The 20,060-nt window shown below is 44.3% G+C and overlaps 2 protein-coding genes across 3 annotated transcripts in view; one reads left to right on the top strand and one right to left on the bottom strand.

Annotated features, from left to right (window-relative positions):
* Positions 1–19,291, bottom strand: part of NPR3 (natriuretic peptide receptor 3) — a 45,446-nt gene extending 26,155 nt beyond the window's left edge. For both annotated transcript variants that reach the window (XM_086869867.1, XM_086869868.1), the window contains exons 1-3: positions 18,342–19,291; positions 13,623–13,745; positions 9,847–10,013 (exon numbers count right to left, since the gene is read on the bottom strand). In XM_086869867.1, the coding sequence (XP_086725993.1) occupies positions 9,847–10,013; positions 13,623–13,745; positions 18,342–19,044 (993 nt within the window). In that variant the 5' untranslated portion in view covers positions 19,045–19,291. The remainder of the gene's footprint in view (positions 1–9,846; positions 10,014–13,622; positions 13,746–18,341) is intronic.
* Positions 18,663–20,060, top strand: part of TARS1 (threonyl-tRNA synthetase 1) — a 28,665-nt gene continuing 27,267 nt past the window's right edge. Inside the window, exon 1 of the mRNA XM_086869866.1 lies at positions 18,663–18,906. The gene's annotated coding sequence lies outside the window, so the exon portion shown is untranslated. The remainder of the gene's footprint in view (positions 18,907–20,060) is intronic.

The following is a 20,060-nucleotide window of genomic DNA, read 5'->3' as shown; positions in this document are numbered from 1 at the left end:
GGTCAAAGCAGGGGCAGGCTGAGCTGAGAACTGACCTGCTCCAGGAACAGCATGCTATTCTAGACCAGATTTTTCCCCTGAAAACCGTGTGGGATTTATTTCTGGCTCCGTCCATTGTGTTCACTGACTCCTTTTGTAAGCTGCTACCAGCCACTTTACCCCTCTGTGGGGATTTGGTTCTTGCATTACTTTTTAATGTTGCCCCCTAAGGGATGCAACTGATGTATCTAACGAGCAGAATTGTTTTGTACCAGAACTCAACTACCTACAGAATAATAATTTAGAGGAATTTCTCCTTTATGTATGATTTACACACATACTATTCACCCTTATAATTTACCTCTAAAGGGCTCCAGGTCACCTATCAAGGGAAAGGATACAATCAGAGAACACATTATCGTGCTCCTGCAGTTAAGGTGAAATATCCCGTGTTAATAATACATCTCTAACATCAGATAAACAACAAATGCAAAGGATCTCTAGCACATAGCACTGTATGTGACTGCCTGAACACTGAATGGATCTTAACTATAGAACGTGTTATTTATAAAATTAACCCTCCTACTTTTTTAGGATTTCCTGCCTTCTAACAAATTATGTGGACAGACACATGATGAGTTACAAAACTATGTGCAGAAATTACACATCTAGTCATAGTGGTGAAACACAAGAGATATGAAAGAAATTACTCTTTTCAGCTGAAAACACACAGGCATACAGAAACCAAAATATCCTTGTTTTAAATAGATTCTTTTAAGAATCTCCATTGGTAGTCTGATAATCTGTTATACAGTTGTAATGAATGCTTACATTTTAAGTTGGCATTTAAATTGGGACATTTTAATTGTAGATGAACACTTAGCAGCAAAAAAACACCACCCCCATCCTTTCATTACTTATTAAGTTTTTGATGTCAGCAAGCAAGAATGTTTTACAAGCAGGAACATCTCGGTTTTCTGGATGACAGTCACTCATCTGAAAAAATCGGTTCCACTTGTTAAAAGAAGCTAAATTTAAGTGATTTAAGTGAATGTAGAGCTAGGACAAACAGGAAGGACATTTTTTTGTTAAATGTTTATCCTTGTACAATGTGCAGTTGTTTTGGATTTTGGATTACTAACATTATCACCAAACCACAAAAATCATGGGCGTATTTTATTTTTTGCATTAAAAACTCTCAAGGTCACATCAGTTCTCATGCAAAACTCAGAAAAATCACTGTATCACTTTGGAGACAACTCATATATTCAAACTGAATTTACCTGTGTACAGTAGCTGGTGGGCTGGTAAAATCTTGGATGGGGTGAAAAACACATCTGACAAAAAGGATCATTTCATTTTTGCTTTGCAGCAGATTAGCAAAGATTACCCAGCAGGGCATTTGCTTTGCAGTCTTAAGGCTGGATAAACACAAATGACTTAGACACAGCCAAAGGTGCTTAGATCAAAATTATGCTTGAAGCTGTGATTAGCCATCTAAGATCAGTACCAGGCAAAAAATAGGCACACAAACCCAGGATTCATAAGCATCCCAGTTCACCTCTTCCAGCAGAGGAGGATTAGGAATGAGGGATGGTGTGACCCTCTTATTCTCACCAGGCAGGTAACAACTCCCCACTGAGTGAACTTGCAGTAAAGCCTCAACAAAACCCCATAGGGCATCAGTCCTTTTAGATTTCCTGCTCCTTTCATCTAAAAGCCCTGGGCATCCTTTTACTGAGTCTGCATAAGAGAACTTCAGGGTGCAGGCTCTGCTTTCAGAGAATCTGAATTCCACCTTTCCCCTGCCCTGTCTGCAGGGCATCCTGAGGTGGAGGCACCCCTAGAACTGAAATCCAGGTGCTGGGGGAGAGATATGACCTGCCAAGACCTTGGGAACCTCTGGGCTGGGAGTAAATAATTTGCTAGGAGAGACCACCTGAGGCTGTGGTTGCCATGACAAATGATCCTTTTATTAAATACCAGGGTAAATGGGCATATGAACTTGCAAACTTTAATGGCATGGAACTAATGCAAACCCTCAGGCTGCTATTAGTCATGCTTTCATTCCAAATAATTTAAAATTTAACTATTTGGTTTTGCTATTTTCTTTCAGATATCTGATCTTTCAGGGTATCTGATGAAAGGTGTTCAGCTGGCTGATTAACCATCCCTTTGCTGGCATCCCTGCAAGGATCCCATTAGCACAGGAGAGGTACAACAGCTGTCTCAGCAAATATTTGTCTGTACCTGTCAGCAACAAGTAAGGTTCCAGCTGCACACCTGAAACACATACTCCCACTCTTCAGCAGCAGCATGGTGGTTAAAACCTCTCAATCTGAGGATTTGCAGCCACTCAAAGAATCTAAAAACTCACTCTTGTAGCTGCTTGCCTCTGCATTTACTGTCTGATCCCCGAGATCCTCCTTGGTTTTGCTCCATAAGGTATTTTGCAGTCTGCAGGCTGAGGGGCTAACTGGATGTATTGTACACAGGCATTTCCCATCAAATGTAAATGCCCTGCTCAGTGAATGTCACCTTGTTCCCAGCCACGGAGCAAAGGGCGTCCTCACCTACCCTCCTCCCATTGTCGCGTGCCCCTTTCTCATGCCCCTCTTATTCATTTCCTCTGGGACAGAGACGCTCCTTGTCTTTTCAATACACTTTGATATATTAGTTCTTTTTAGAGTGGGCTAGACCCTCTCATTTTTGTCCCAGACTTCTCTCCCTAATGAAAAAAGTATCTACTAAAGAGAGAAGGGAAGTTTTGAGTATCCTCCTGTGGGTTCCTATGCCTCCTTGCATACCCAAGAACACCACTGCATTTATTCACACAGCCCACTCTCACAGGATGACTACATTCTGCATTAGTAAAGTTGCTAAATATCCCCTGAAAAAAGAATAAAAAAATCAGAGCTGGCACATTGTACATTGACCTTTCCTTACAGCCCAATGGAGTGGAGCGCACCCAAGCCCTGCTGCCTGCCTTGGCTCTGCCAACACTCATACACCAGGGTGACCTGACTCACCCATGGGACTGGCCTGCCCTTCCATTAGGATTTCCTTTCCCTCTGGAGAATGAACCTTTCCCAGAGCTATGTTCACCTTAACCTCCAAGCACTCAGCCATATGAAATGAATGTGCTGACGCAGCAGGAGATCTCAGACTCAGGTGTTACTGATTGCCACTTACACTGGTTTTTCAGGAGACTTGTCACTTGTGAGTATCACAAAGTGAGACCCTGCCCTGCTGTCGTTCAGAATCACTTACACCACACCAATACCCCAAATGAGTGCAAGAAAGCTTTCCTGGACCCCCTTCGGTGTGGAGACAACAGCTCTTCTGCTCTGGTGCTCTCAAACAAGGAATTCAAGACATTTCTGGCTTTGAAGAATTGTTCTCCCTTTACATCCCTAAAGAAAACAAAGCATGGCTCCCTCCCCACACCTCCTGCCTCACAATCAAACTCTCTGATTAATCTGCTTGGCTCAGACAGAACTCAAACACTGTGACCACAGTGTGGAAGTACCAGCCAGCACAGGTGAAGTGAACCCTCCACAGCACCCAAGGTGCTGAGGCTGGAGCATCCAATCAGACATCTAGGAAGTGCAAAACAGCTTCCAGCTGCCTGCTCAGGAGCCTGCTGCTGGCTGCAACACCATCCTGACATGGGACAGACTCACCCTAACCTCCTCTTCATGCCTGTTGAGCTGAACATTCTTTAAGTAAATAAGGAAACTTCCAACTCAGTATTATTTTCATGAGATACCCAGAGGACAAGATTCACAGAAAAAGGCAGTGGCTGCTAAAACGTCTGTTAAGCAAAGGTGTTCAATTTTTCAAGTGACATTTTATGCAAAATGAGATGGAGAGTCTACCTTTTCCTTCATTCAGAGCCCAAACTGAGGACATTCTACACCAGTGTCAAAAATCCTACAAATTTACATTAAAACAATACTTCAATGGGACAAATAAGCTTTTGGTTTACTTGCAATGCAAATGGCATGCACTAAAACCAGAAACAGGCTATGAATTTTGCAGGAGGACATCTTTTTCACACTTTATTAGTGGAAAATAAGGTATATTTCTAGCAAGTACTTCAAAGAGGGCCTTACCCATAAATTTCAGAGTGCCTGTTCAATAAAGTGGAATGAGAATATCTGTGAAATCCAAGTGAAAACATGGGGCTATGGAAAATATGCAACATATCCACGAAGATCAACTCGAAACTTTTACATTCCCAAAAAGTTCAGATGTTACTATTTCCAGATATACATACAGTTTTACACTATCTCCTCCATGGTTTAAGACAGCTTCAAAAATAATCTTAGATAGACTAGAAAAACTAAACAAATCCACTGGAAAAGAGATGAATAATTTCTTTCCTTTACTGTCTTTTATGACATCTGTTACTGGAAAATAACTTACTATTACACTGTAGTTTTGCCTAAGACCCTGATGTGGATGTCACTGGTCTTTCATACCACTGAGAAAGCATTAACTTCAGGGGAAAAAAAAAAGTCTGCTGTATTCACCAAATTTAGGAGTCCACAGGTCAATACTTCTCTTATAGAAAATAAAGACACTCTCATTAATTCCAAGAGGTGAAGGGTTGGTCGTGAAAATCTTAAATATGTTTTACTAATAGAATTCATCTTGTTAATACGCTGGCATGTGAAACCATTTTTTCCGGCTGCTGAAAGCAGCTTGTGGTTTGCTTTTATTCTTTCAAACACAATTAGCAAAGCACTCCAGCAGCTGAATAGACCCATTCATTTGAACAAATTATCCCCTGGCAGAGCTTGGGGGTTCTTTCTTTTTATTTTTTTTCCCCTTAAATCTCCTCAAAACTCTCTCCCATCCTTATGCAGTCAGAAGACACAAAAGACTGCCTGACATTAATCTCGCCTGCCTGTGCCTGAGAAAAGACAAGTGAGCAGGACATTGCTGAATAAGTTACATTTTCAGCATCACAGCTACAAGACTGAATTGCTCACTTCTCCCAGCCTTATCTTAGCTGATGTGCAATCCTAATTAAAAGGCTGACGTAAGGAATGCACTCAGGGAAGAGTCTGGCATGGATGTTATGAAGGAGATGATAAACTTTATGAGCACAGCTACCTCCCATGAAGCTTTTGTAGTTAACTGTTGGAACTAAAATGGTTGCTTTTGAGTGCACCATTTCTCCTTTCAGAGGGCTGAAAATGTTAAATAAAATAGAGTTCCCCCTTCCAATAGGGAGTAGCATCTTGCTGATCTAATCAATCTCAATAGCTCATTCTTTCACTGAGATAACTTTACTGTCAAAGCTCCAGTTCCCTTCTCCCAGTGCTCATTTTCAGGGTGAAAAAGGCTGTGGGTAGGGAAAAACCCATGCATCCACCTTGTGAACAATGCTGTCATGTAGTTAACACAGCAGAAATATTTGTTTAATTAGTTATACTTTCAGCTTTTAAATGAGAAGAAAAAACAAGCTATGGGTGGTCTGTAACCTCAGAAGAGCAAATATTCCTGGCTGTAAAATCATCTAAGCTCAGAATACTGGGTTGGACATAAAAAAAGCATTTATTGAATCCTATGCCTGAGTCAGGAACAGAAGGTGCATTAAGAACTTCCAAACTGCACCCTACCACCAATTCATTAAGTGTTCAGCATTATTTAATAAAAATGGCTTATGCATATACTTCAACTGAAACACTGTTTATTCATAAACATTTTTAACTACAGTATGTGTTGGGAATTATTCACACACCCATTTAGAGACAGTTTTACATTCTTCCTTCAAGTAATTGCATGCAATTCCCACTGCTGTCTGCCTCAACTAGGCTATAGGTCTGCAAGCAGAGCTTGCCTGTATTTTGCAATTAAACCAAGGATGCTGGTTTATAGAGCACAGGACTCTCTGCTGTTAATGCCTTGTTAATGCATTAACATTATGAAAGTAAGAAAACTGCCACCATTTGTATGAAAGCGTTAAAGTGATTCTACTGCATGCCTAAAACCCAAATCTGATTAGATTTCTGAAAAAAATCCTCCTTTTTTGCTTATTTTATCGGAGAAGTCGATCTTCAGGTAGGCACAGTAAAAGAGAGGTAGGCTTTCTACAAAACTACACCATGTTTCCTGAAAAAGCATGAGACACTCGAATGCTAAAATTATGGCTGAGCAGATTTATTGCTTCACCCCACAGTTCTTTGTGTCACATTAACATGACAGTAACTGCTTTCACACTCAGACTGGTGAACAAAACAAACTAACAATATTTGCTAATGGACTTGGGCAGCTGCAGCAATGGGACTTTGCACTGGGACGTTGCAGACAGGGAACATCACCACTGCCCCATGCTGTGCAACCTAAATATTTCTAAGATGCTATCTCAGAACCTCTCTGCCACTCTAATTTTCAATGCTGTCTAGTTAAAAGGAGCTTAAGGAAGCTTTTTACTTCACAAGAGAGATTCCTGGAGAAATTGTCTTTCCCACTCTTTCCTGCTCACTCACAAGGTACAGGTTCCTCCACCCTCCCCATTTCCAAAGCATAACACCCATGCAGAAACAACAGAAACTTCTGAGCTGGGAAAGACATACCCAAAACACGTTTTTCTCTTTTCTGTGTGATTTCACAGCTGGAGATGAAGACAGCCAACACTCTTTGACCTGTTACTCCTCCAAGGGCTGTATGTGTTCTGCATCTGGCAGTGGGACAGCTGCTGCTTTAGGACTTTGCCCTTTCTGTCTCCCTTATCTTTCCTTATGTCATCTGCTTATTTTCCATTTTTATGATACTCTTTTTTGGTAGATAATAATGCCTTTAGGATTAGTGCTGGCAAGAGGCCAGGACAAAATGGCAGCACTAATGACTTTTGCTGAGTTAGGGTCACTGTGAGATAATTTAGACCATGGGCCTGGGGCCCTGTTTTCCCATGACATTGGAAAAATCCACACAGAAAAGCAGACACACTGAATGCTTCAAATCCAAACCTCCCTAAGCGTCTCCTCTTGGGACACAGCTTGCAGAAAAGAATGAGGACTATATTTCAACACCCATGGATATGACTTGAGATGGGCTGTACTATTGACTATCTTTCTACATAGTTTTTGTTTACAGAAGCAGAATTCAGCAGAGCAAAATCCATCTCTGCCACTTCCCACCAACTCAGCTCCAGGACTTCTCCTTCCCTGTCTTTCCTTGGAGGACACAGCTTTGCCTAATGCATACCCAGGCCACTTTTTACCCATGCTGCCAAAGAAAGCACACTTAATGGGTACCCACTACCCAGAAATTTTTTAGAGGGGAAGGAATTTGCCTTCAATCTGACTTTATTTTTCCCCATTAGCTTTCAGAATGTTTTTTTTTTCTTAATCCTGAAGACTGCAACAAAATTCTCCTCTGACTAGGGCAGCAGGACAATCAGTTAAGGAAATATGATGCATCTCTTTCCCGCTATCCAAAGTGGGGAAATGAATAATTCATCATAAACAATGCAAAAAAAATCAGAAAGTTAAACTTCACACACTGTTAATGAAGAAACACAGCTATGCTTTTTTTTGCTATACTCAACCAGAAACTAATTCTCGTAGAGACGTTTTATTTTACCATTGTTAGAAGGCTGTGAAAAAGCAGGAAGGGGAGGCTCTGCTGAGGTCTGCTTTTGTTAAGGTATTCCATCTAATACCAGGATACTCTGCATTTGAAACCAAACCTCCCTCCCCCATAGCCATGACCTGCATCTCCTCTACAGACAGCTCCAGATCCCAATGGCCTCCACCATGGAGGAGCCTGTGAGCCAAGGGCTGATGCTTCAGATGGCAGGAACCTGCAGTAGGTGCACACAGATCACAAGATGTTCTCTATGTCCCTGCAAGAACAGATTGGGAAGCAAAAAAGAAAGCCCAGTGGGAAAGGAAAAACAAGAAGAGGAGTAGGAGAAACAGCAGCAGGAGGGGGCATATGCAGATAGCCTGGCCCTAGCAAAGACTCAAGATTTTGTGTGAAGGAGTGCTTGGAACAATCTGAGGGACTCTGGATCACAGATGGAAATGGGGCACAGGGAGAGGCAGCTCTCAGAGCCAGGCAGAAGATCATCAAAGATGAGATGGCAGTGAGCCAGCCCCCATTGCTGCCCCAGGACTGACAAGCACTGACAGCACACACAGCAGCCACGGGGTGAAGAACGACAGCACAGGACTTCAGGCAGTGGGTGTGCAGCTGCGAGGGAATCTCCCCAGCAAACACATTAGCCTTCAAAATCTCCCCCATGACGGCACATGAGGAATTTGCTCTCTCCTAGATGCAATTCTGGCTGACCAGAACAGGACTTGTATCTATGCAGCCTCAATCAACACTTCACAGGGTTTGCAGTGGATCGCCACCCTAAAGAAGAGAAAAGCATCCTCTTGCCTGCCTCTAAACTGCCCACAGACAGCACCCTGGGCTCTCAGCAGTATAAGGCTTTTCTTAGCTAGGGCAATATCACACTGTCCAGACTGGAAAAAAAAGCCACAGTACTGAAGCATTATATAAATACATATATAAAATACTTAAGTATTTAAAATCACATTTTTCACCAACCACAACCAAAGACACATAGGAGGTTTACAAAGGACATAGCTTGCTAAGTGACATCTGCAAAAGGACACAAAGAGAAAAGGGAGGAAAAGTACACATTAAAGTCCCATGGCCTTCTTCAGCACTCATTTAGCAGGTTCTTCGGACTGTAGCACCTTGAAATTGTGAAGTGACATTTCTTCAACATGCCAACAAAACACTATGATTAGATTTTGAAAGTATCACAGGAATAATATATACCACTTGTTGTGATTCAAATTTTAAAATTTAGATAAAATGTTTCAATAAAATACATTCAAGTTCTAAGAGGAATGAATTGTCTAAAGGTAGCCAGTTACACAATGAACCACAGGAAAGGTTATTCATTCTTTAACACAATATTCAAGCCCAAACTGATGAACTAAAAATGGACACAATGCTTAAAGCAAAGGCATGAGATGGAAACCTAAGTGGAAACTGGAAAATTAAGGGTTTAGGCTGCTTTCTTGAGTTTCAGCCTCTCATTTTTTACAGCTAAGAAGGCTGGAGAAGGCTGACTGCCTGGGAAGTACTTGTATCAGCATGCAAAAATCCCTGCAGGTACATGCTATACATTCTTGCTTCCACAGACGACTTTTCTATGAAAATGCCTAAATAACTAACTTAGCGGTAGCTCAAAAGCAGATGCCTTTTTTTCTTTTTTTCAGTTATTTTCCTCATACATTTTGAGAGGTTAAAAAAAGGCATAGTTTCCCATGTCCACCTGTGAAAGATAGTGGTGTTCCCAAGGCTCAAAGCAACTGGCAAGGACTCTGTTGATATTTTAGACCGTTCAAAATAAAAAACAGCAACTACTTAAATGTGCCTCATTGAGAAATAAGACTACTTTTCTCATTCAGACAGGAAAGACTTCATTGCATGCAATACAGATAGTGTAACTTTCTGAGATTGGATTCTAAAAAAAAAAAAAAATTATTGGGAGAAAACAAAAAGGAAGGAAGAATTTCTTTGCCTGTTAAGAAGACATATCAGTGGTAGGGTGAGAGTGACTTGCCTTTGCCCAACCTTTCTGCTGATGAACTAGGAGATGAGCACAGGACAATTGGTCATGGATGCTGGTGCACAGATACAGTGCACCTAGACCAAGTCTATCCTTGTAATTTGCATTATACATTCCCCCCCCCCAAAAAAAAAATATATGTGCAACAGCATAGTTTTGCAACTGATTCTGTCCTGATAAGGTCTTACTACCACTTCTGCATTAATTAGGAGCATGTTTTTTAAGAAACTATGATCTGAAGACTATCTTCAAGTACTTACATAGTCATCTTCATGAAGACCTTGCTTCTGAACAGAACTCTTCACCTCCAGGGAAAAATTCTCAAACTCAGGCTTCACAGTCCTCAGCAGAGTGACAGTCTGGAGGTATGAATATGCTTTCTTGGCTTCAAGGTCATGTTTGTCTCCTCTTCTCCAAGAGCCATTTCCTAAAGAGGGAAACAAGCATATTTCCAAACTAGGTACCATTACGGGATTCCTTTTTCCACCCCAAAGTCGCCTTCTCTGATCTGATTTGGAGAGATAGTAAAGTACAAAGGAAAACAGACCTTTCTTCAAGGTGTGCAGGAAACCAGGCAGCACGGAATAGCTAAGAAATAAATATGCAAACCAAAGGACAACTTTCTTCCATGCTGTGTTTGCTTATTTTTAAAGAGTGAAACAAATCCTAGGTGTGAGATGGCATCTTGGAGCCAAACACATATACCAGATCTCAAATGCAGAGATATTTAAGTTAGAAGAAGTGAGAGAAGATTCAAGTACAAAGCTTTTGTTACACATCACTCCTCTTGGACAGTCAGAAAGGCACCAGTCCCAAGAGCATGATCATCACCCTGAATGGGAGGCTCTCCCACTGCAGTCAAGGACAAAACCACATGTGCCATGGCTGGCAGACTAGCCCTGCTTTTAATGGGAAAGGAATACATAGAAATAAAATGGAATCCTGTGCCTACGCTGTATTTACATGTGTTTTGTGTCACAGCAGGAGAACAATTTAACTCAGGCCATCAGTAAAGAAACCACATTTTTAAAAAGCAAGGTAGCTGACTGGTTGTTTATTAGCAAAGAAGTCCTTCTGACAAACAGACCCTGGCCTTAGCAGGCCCTGAGATCCTGATCCAAAGCTTCAGGAGGTCAGTAGAAAGGTTCATATTGTTCTGGAGCAGGTTTTGTGCTATTTGATGTAAATGATAACTAAAAAAGGCTAGAGGGAACACTGGTAGCCCGAAGCAGTGAGCCTTTAAATGCTTACAAGTAATTAAAACCTAAACAGTCTTTATTTTTTGAACAACAGCAACAAACCCCATTACAGCTAAATGAGCCAAGACAAAACTAAAGCTAAATTCCCAAGGTGACCTGAAGGCACACAGGAACCTGAAATCAGAGATGATGTAGTTATTTTGCTTGGGTTGAGGACCACAGTGTCATTCGGACCAAGAGAAGCAAGTTGTAGAGATGGGAGTACAGGTAAAAAAAAACCCATGGTTCTCCTTGCACAGTGCTTCCCAGCTGCATCACGCAGCTGCAAGAACAAACTCTTGGACCTGAAGCAGGTAAATAGAGAGTGTTTTTGTTATCCCAGCACTGTTAGTGGGACTTAACTGGAGACTTACTCTGCCTCCTCAGAAAGCACAAGGGAAGGAGCAAAGGCCCTACACTTTTCTGGGGGATAAGCCCTTTTTCCTGAAGCTTTTGGGTCCAGGGAAGCTCCTGACAGCTCCTGCACAGGACAGGAGACACAGGAGCACCTTGTTTACCTCTCTTGTCGACCCCAGGAAAGCCTTATTTACCAAGCCCAGCACCACCTAGGACTGTAAACTTTAGACATACCATAAGCTTTGCTATTTTTTTTAAAGTGATTTAATTTTTTTAGGAAGGAGCTCCAGATGCATATGCCTTCATTGAAGGATTTATTTCCCAATACAAGGTCAAAATCACTTACACAGAACCCTATTCATCACACCAAATGGAGACACTGGATAGCAGCTAATATCCCACTGTCTGGTTTTTCCACTCTTCCCTCCATTGCCTGCACCCATCCTCTTTGTTGCTTTCAAAGAGAAAGAAATGCACATCTGGCAGTTGTAAGCAAGCACATCTTGCTACCTTCCCCAAAAGAGAGTAGAAGCCTTGCAGAAGCCTCTAAGCTGAACTGTTTCTGCCCCAGCTTTGCATTTGCAAATGGAAATAGTTAAAAAACAGGATATTCTAGACATAAAAAAAAGAAATCAAAGAAAAAGAGGTAGTGCAAGTAGAATATAACTTTCTATCTTTGACACTATACATGTTCCTTCTTTAAATCCAGACACTGCGACTGGGGTAGGTTCACTTGCACAACAGCGTTCCTAGAATAATTTAAATATTTAAATTCCTTCATGGATTATTTTGCAGGAGGTCATCTTGTTACAATACTTGTGTACAATTATTGCAATCTTGGCATTTAATAAGCCTGTTCTTCTGAAAAATTAGAAATATTCAGAACAGAGGGCAACAGCAAACTGCAATAAAGTCATCTGAACACGGAGGCAGTGCCAATTGCCCAGTCACACCCACTCTTAGGTTTTATGAAGTACAAAATCTAAGGCACTGGGAACAATGATTTTTGGGGGAATTTCTCTACACTTCTCCTGTGTTTGTTTTTCACATGCAATGGCTATCTGCACAAAAGTCAGCTTCTGATGCACAGTCATTTCACTCTACATGGGAAACACATCCACAAGCAGAAAAACAGATTTAAAACAAATGTCAGGAAATTATACATTCTAACTACACTACACCAGAAATCGAACATTTTTCATTAATCTCTCAGAAAAGCTACAAGAAGACTGGGCTACCTCTGATAAAAAAGAAAGGTGGTAATGAGTCTCCCACATTGGCTTTGATCTTGATCTTCAACTTCATGTTTTGGATATTTGAGTGATTTCCTTCTTACTTGGCAAAATTTGGCATCCTTTAGCTAATCATGATTTATGTAGCAGAAGCTATACTTCTGTACATATCTAAATCTCTGAATTTATATAGTTATATACCTTCATTATACAAAGTGTTACACAACACTGTTTACAGTGAAATTTTCAAATTCAACTGTTTCTGTTGGTCAACCTTTACAGCTTAAAGAAAGTAAACCTCCACACTTTGCCTTTTTTCTCAACTTCCACTTGGTTTTTAATTTAAAATTAATTTGTTATTGTTGTGGATTAGTTAAAGCAGTCTGCATGGAGGAAATTATTTTCTCTACATCTGCAAAAGAACCTGCTCCTTTTAAGAGCCATGTTATACTTCACCAAAACCTGCCCCAGTTTCAGCCATCTGATGTTTGATCTCAGCAAGCACATTTCTCTGATATTGCTTTGAATTTAAGTGAGGCAGCTGCACCAGCTGAGAGCAGGTATAGTCTGCTCTAGAAACTTTGGACTGCCCATGTCCCATCCAGTGCTTCCCCTTTAACACAGCATGGCTGAAAATTTTTGCAGACAGTGAGTCTCTGATCAAAAGCTAAATAAATTAGACGTAATAAATTAATCTACAATTAAACTGTAGATGTCCCAGCACAGACAGGATTTATGGAGACACAAACCTTGCAACTGCCCACAATGCTGGCCGTTGCTAATTACTCCTTGCAGCCATCTGCTCAGCCCACAGGTCATCAGGCTGCCAGGAATGCCCCTGCCCTGGGAGCTGCTGTCACAAGGCTGGGGATGGTGTAAGTCACCTAGACCTGAGCACCCACACTGCAGAATAGGATACCCACACCATAACCAGCATCTCTGTCTGGCACTACTTCCCCAAAAAGGAACTAAATAAGTAATCACTGTAGCATATTTGGCATCTTGTGACCCACCCAGTAGCAACTATAGCCACAAGGTCTGTTTTATTTCCTGCAATACCATAGCCCAAGTGGAAGAAAACTGCAACAACAGGGAGAGACGGTGGTGTTTTCTGGGACTCAGTGCTGCGTGTTTTGAGGCTAACAAATCTAAAAATACTACCAAGCTTACAAAAGACTTTGCAACACACTTGGGCAAGAAAAACATTACCATATGATGAGCTGTTGAAGAGTTCAATATTGAAGAAAGCATAGTCCCCGTTGGTCATTCCTTGCCGATGAGCAGCCAACATGATGTTCCTGATAGTGTCACCACTGGCACACATGATTACAACTGGAAGAGAATGAGAAACATAGATAAGAAGCAGCTCAAAAACTTCAGAGAACAGCCTGTGAAGCAAGAATGCTGCCAGAGACAGTGACCCCAGCTGTCCTCCCAGTTTTGCAACAAACATGAAAACACAGATTGCAAACAAAGCTGATTTCCCAAAGAGCTGACAAGACAGGTATTGAACACAGAGAGGCTTCCTCTTTCCTTGTCTCCTCTGAAGGTAATTAAATAGAGCCTGTGTGTGATCTGATTTTTTACCCTTGCAAAATGCAGTAAGTTCTGGCTCCAAATTTCTTTAGCTGCATGTATTTGTAGACTAGACCACAATCGCAAGCTTCTTTTGTTATTTCTAAGTGGACATAAGACAAAGCTGGAGATATCATGAACTTACCATTTCAATTTCTATTCCATTGAACAGTTTGATGTACACTGAACTTGCCTACACCTCAGCTACCCAATATTTAGGTATCTGGCCTAGATTTTGCTGTCTCTCTGTACTTAAGAGAGCAGCACCTGTGCAGCAGGGACAGTGGTATGAATCTTTCCAGAACGCGACCCCCTCTTCAGAGACCATACAACAATCCTAGGCAACAACTTGTGATGGGATGCCTAATGTTAATAAATGGAAAAACCGAGCACCATTTTATAAGCATGAAGATTAAAGGTGGGTACAAACACTACAGAGCCCCATTTATCATGGGCCAGTAGCTAAGCAGAGGCTCTGCTGCCACAATGAGACCTACAAGCCCTGTGTGGGCACTGTGACCCCCACTGTGATGACCATGGTTGGTAGGTCTCCCCCCAGATCTGCTGGGCAGGGGGTCTACTGCTCTTACTACTCCTTCCTTTTGCAAAAGGTGAGGTTTCAACAATGGGGAGAGAGCTCCCACACAGAGAGAGCGAGGTATACTACAAGATTTTACACAGTTTCACAGGACTACAGGTACAGAGATCCTAATATCAGAGGGAGGAGCCAAGTACTTTACAAGTGTGTGTTTCGGGACTGCATCCTACAGCAGAGGCAGAGCCTAACAGAGCCTGTTAGGACAGCGATTCAAAACCAACCGCATGCACGTTTCCAAGAACGCCGTCACACATGGCAGGACTCAAAAGCTACAATAATGTACGCAAATATTTTCAACCCAACAATAAAAATGAATCAAAACCGCATTCAGCTCTTCTGGGTTGGAAGTGTTTTCTGTTATAAGAAATGAAAACGCCAAACAGGCCAAATCTTTTCACACACAATGAATCTTCTCCCATCGTCTCTCTGGTTGGATGCCATCACAGGCATAAACCTCCAGATGTGCTGCTGGGGTGAGTCATGTTCAGTACAACCCCACGCTTCAGAATTATACCATGCATAGCTCTGTCCTACTGATTATGGCAGAGAAATATAATAATTTCCAGAGCAACAGAGCAAGACTTACTTCATGACCATTGTGAAGTATATTAGCATGAAGGAAAATGAACAAGAAAAAAAATTTCTTACAATAAAATTTGGACCAAATATTTTCCAGATGCACATCAGGAATGAATTTGTTTCACTGTTCTTAATTTCAATATAGGTGAGAGATTTCCTTCTGAAATGTTTCCTTGCTGCCCTCCCAATTCTTCCTTGACTTTGCCTTTGAATTCACTTCTATCGTAAAACTGTAATCTGTAGATGGAATCAAAGGGATACCCACAACACCAATAAAAGACATTGAGCAAAAAAAATAAAAGAAAGAGTGTGTTGGGAACTACTTTAAAATACATTAAATTGTCTTTTGTAAGCCTCTAAAGGAATGTAAGGGAAGTAATATTAACTATTTGGAAGGGGTTTCTAACCCAGCAGGAAAGCAAAAATTATATATTTCAATATTCTGAAGCAAATAAGCTATGGATATGTTTCTCACAATCTTCCAAAAATGCAAATTATGTATTTAATCTGCATCTGTACCTTACCATTGTGTATGTACAAATGTGTACGTGCAAACCCATACAAAATGTTCTCCCTCCATTGTAATACACAGACCACAGTAATTCTAATACTAATATGCTGAATTTATTGACTAGGATCGTTGACTCATACAGAAAATAGTTTAGTTTAATTCCAGTTTAAAGGAATAGGCATTCCCTTTGCTACGCACACCCTTTGGACTATGTGCATATACATTTAAGCACAGACCTGCATTTGTGAACCTTACAGTAAACCTGAGCCTACAACATGAACTCTGCAGCAGGCTTACCTGGGCCTATAAGGAAGCTTGAACTATTAATCAAACTAATTGCAGACAAGCACTTAACTTTTGTTATCATATTCTTCATCATCATTTTTTTGTGGCTCCAAGACTTCAACCATTTCACAGGGCTCCAGGGACTGAACACACAGTCCCTGGTACACAGAGTTGAATGGCTGAGTGTGCCTCTTCCTCCTAAGGCATCTGAGAGCTCAGTGCAACCCCCCAACCAGCAGCAACCTAACCCCTGGGGCCAGCCTCTGTCCTGCTTCCCACAGGACAAATGGTGGGGCAATTTCTGTCCCAGCTCTGGGAGAGTTTTAAGCAAGAGTCCTGTATCTGCTTGAAAGCCCACTCCCAGGCAGAGAGTTCAGTGAAGGCTGACCACTCAGGTGGGAGCCCAAACAGCAGCAGCCTCTGAAAAGTAGAAAAGGTGAGGGCTTAGAGCCAAGGACGGCATCACAGCAGGTGTGACACAGGAGTAGTTAAAAACTAGAAACCAACCAAGCAAAAACATTTCTAAAAAATGTACTGGACAGTGTGCTGCTGCACACAAGTCCTGCTGTTCTGCCAGGGGATCTCCAGTGAGTCCCCAGGACAAATAAAGACCTGACTGATCTTCAGACCTCATCTGGTGCACCCTCCACATGGTGGAGAACTCTTAAAATATTGTGGTAACCTGAAAGATGCCATGAGCAGCAGGGCCAAAGGAATCTGCCAGGTGAGTCCTGCAGTCAGTGTTCATGGTCAGAAAGGCACAAGTGGAAGCTGGAGGGTCCCACTTGAGTGGCAGGAGTCAGAGGACAAATGAAGAGGTGAGATGGAAGGAGGGACCCCACAGAGCACAATGTGGAGAAAGAAGAGGGCTGCTTCTGTTCAGTCATTTGCAAGCTGCAAGAATTGTGAAAGATCAAATATCTCAGCTCAGCGAAGCTGACCAGCTTTCAGACCAGGCTGAAAGTAAGCTCTCTTCCCTGTCAGCATGGTGTGAAGAGTGGTGCTGGGGTGAACACTTGTCTTTTCCTGCTGTAAGCATGCTGTAACGCTCTCAGCATCAGGAAACTTGACACACACACTTGACAAGCATCTTTCCCCACACTGTGGTTTCCTCCAGCACTGACACATTTATTTCTCTCCATTCATTATATTTCCCCAAATGGTGCTTAAAAAGAAAGCTCTGTTTTAAGCACCTGCTTCAGTGAATAGGGAATTAAAGAGCCCTATACTGTATACCTAGACCTCAGTTACTTCACACATTCTAGCATGCTTATGATTTCACAGCAGCGTAACATCAGCAGTGCAAGGCTGCTCCATCCACAGCCTACACCACCGTAACACCAGTTCTGCCTGGCACACACAGAATAATCATTATCTGCCCAATTCTGATGCTATTTTAACACTTTACAACAAGATATGTAAGAATTGTACAAAGGGCTTTGTACATCCACAGCTTTCTTGGAAAATATCTAAGGACTTTAACTTCACCCTGAACTTCACTCCTGGAACACTTTTTTTTTTTTCTTTTTTTTTTTTTTTTCCATAACTTACTGGGGAAGCCTGTGGCTGGTAAAAACCCTATAACAGAAAAAGTGTTTCTGATAAGCCCGTAAATGCATCCACACCTTACTAGGCAAGATCTCACTTTAAAGCACATCTAAGCACAAAACTGCACATTCCAAAGCATTTTAATTTGCTGCTCCACACTGAAAAGTCAGTTCATCCAGCCCAGACATGACTGTCCCAGATGTTTTACAAGCCATTTATCTCCACGGTGTCTGACTAACTGTTAGTGACAATATCACGGCATGCACTCCGGTGTTTCACATGCACACATCCCCTGAAATTACCGTTTCCTCTAAATGCATCTGTTATTTACGAGGTACTCGACGGGGCTCCCAATGGCAGAAGTCGCGAAAAGGTCTCCCGCTGCAAGACACAGCGGGGTGAGAGGAAAACACTCTTGTTTATTCCTTGAGTTTACAGTGTCACTGCAAAAATCTCAGCGAGCAAGCAACAGATTTGCTGCCCTGCAGACGTGGATAATTTTGGGTAAGCCAGACCGCCAGCAGAAAGCTGATTTCTTACCATGCCACAAAGCCCTCCGAGGGTAGTCCCCGAGGGCAAACCGCTCACTACGCGGTGGGGAGCCAAACTCTACCTCTGCGGGCAGAGCTTTCACTCCGGGCTGCTGCTCCCAGCCGTCGGGGGACGCCCGGCCCAGGGCTGCCGCCGCAGCACCTCAGCGGGTTTCCCCACGGGCGGGGACGAGCCGCGGCTCTTCCCCTGCCGCAGGTCCTTCCCTCCGCGGCATTCCCACCGCCCCAGCCGCCACCGAACGCCACCGCGGAGCCCGGCCGGGCACTCCGCCGCCACTCACCCCTCTCGCCCGTCTGGAGGGCGCGGACGACGTCGTCGATGTCGAGGTGCCGGCTGGTCTCGTCGAAGCTGTGCACGGCCATGTGGAAGGCCTCCTCCTGGAAGACCACATGGACGCCCTCCATGGCGAAGTAGCAGCTGCGCTCGGGGTTGCTGTCGCTGTAGAGCAGCGTGGCCCGGTTCCACTGGTGGTGGCGGAAGAGGGCCAGCAGCATCTCTCCCATCTTGGCGTAGGCGGGCGCGACGCGGGTGAGGTGCGAGTACTCGCCGCCCTTGGCGCCGAAGCCGGCGGCCAGCGCGCCCGCCGACAGCATCGGCACGTCCCAGTGCGCGGCCAGCCGCGCCACCGGCGCCGCCGCGTACTCGCACACCGGCCCCAGCAGCAGGTCGGGGCGGCGGCGCTGCAGGGCTACCATGTCCACCAGGCTGAACAGGGCGCGGTTGCCGCACGCCGAGTCCTCGTAGGTGAGCTGGAAGGCGTAGCCGGGCGGCAGACCCGCGCCGCTCTCCCGCAGGCTCCGCACCGCGTACTCGATGGCCGGCCGCACCCGCCCCAGCGAGAAGAGGTAGGCGTCGTCCTGCGGCAGCAGCACCAGCACCCGGATCAGCTTCTCCTCCTCCTCCTCCTCCGCGCCCGCGGGGCCGCCGCCCAGCGCCGCCCGCGCCGCCAGCACGCAGCAGAGGCTGAGCAGCCAGGGCGGCATCGCGCCCGCCCCCCCGGAGACGCCCGAGCTCCGGCAAACTTTTCGCCCCCGCCTTCCCCGCCCGCCTCGAAATTGTTCGGTCGTGCTTTATTTCTCAGGTGTTTGGCGGATTCACAACCTGCCCCTCCCCACCCCGCCTGCGGGTCACGGACGGAGCATCTCGGCTCTGCTTTTCTCGTTCTCTTATAGATGGACGGCTATTACTATGATCACTTTCCCCCGCCACGCCGGATCCCCCCGCGGGGCTGCCGGGCTGCGCCCTCCCCGCTTAAGTAGCGCGGGAGCGGCGGCGGCGTCTCCGCACGCCCGGCGCGGCGCGGCCGGCTTTGTGCGCAGGGAGGAGCCGGCCCGGGCGCTCCCTCCCGCCCGCCCCCTCCCTGCGGCCCCCCCGCCCCGCACACCTCCGCGGGCGGGCGGGCGGGGGGTGTCCTTATCGCATACATCTAACACTGATGTGTGTGTTTCGCCTACCTTCCTGCTCGGCTGCTGCCCTCCCTTGTCAAGCGAGTACCCGCCATCGGGCCCGGGGAGTAAAGGATCCCATTGCACTATTTTAATTTTTTTTTCTTACATATTTTTTTGGGGTTGCTTCAGCCTGCTTAAGCTGGCTTTTACCGCATAAGGAAGGCTTTTGAGGTACCCAGAGGGCTCAGGGGTTCGGCTCTGGGCAGGGCTGCGGGATTTGGGGAAGGAGGTGTTGTAGCATCAGCACCGGGGGATACAGGCGGAAGCCTGAAGGGCGTTGCGGCAGGGTACAAGCGCCGTCACTTCACCCAGAAAGGTGCCCATGCAAAACATAAGCCTACGGGGAACTTGATAGTGGATCTGTGACCCCTGCCTGTGTCCCTCTGGGATCTTTCTGAGTCCCCCGTGCCAAGAAGGTCTGGATACGGGGTTTTGTAATTTCCCACTGTGTTGACACAGTTTCATGCCTCAAGCAACAGAGGTTAACCCCACTGAAGGAGAGGTCTGAGATTATTTTACCGAGGAGAAAAATGAACTTTTGGAATTACTGT

The sequence above is a fragment of the Cyanistes caeruleus genome, chromosome Z (assembly GCF_971803275.1).
Source record: "Cyanistes caeruleus chromosome Z, bCyaCae1.hap1.1, whole genome shotgun sequence".
Taxonomy (NCBI): domain Eukaryota; kingdom Metazoa; phylum Chordata; class Aves; order Passeriformes; family Paridae; genus Cyanistes; species Cyanistes caeruleus.
Note: the sequence above shows the minus strand (reverse complement) of the source record. Positions and strands in the feature narration are given on the sequence as shown.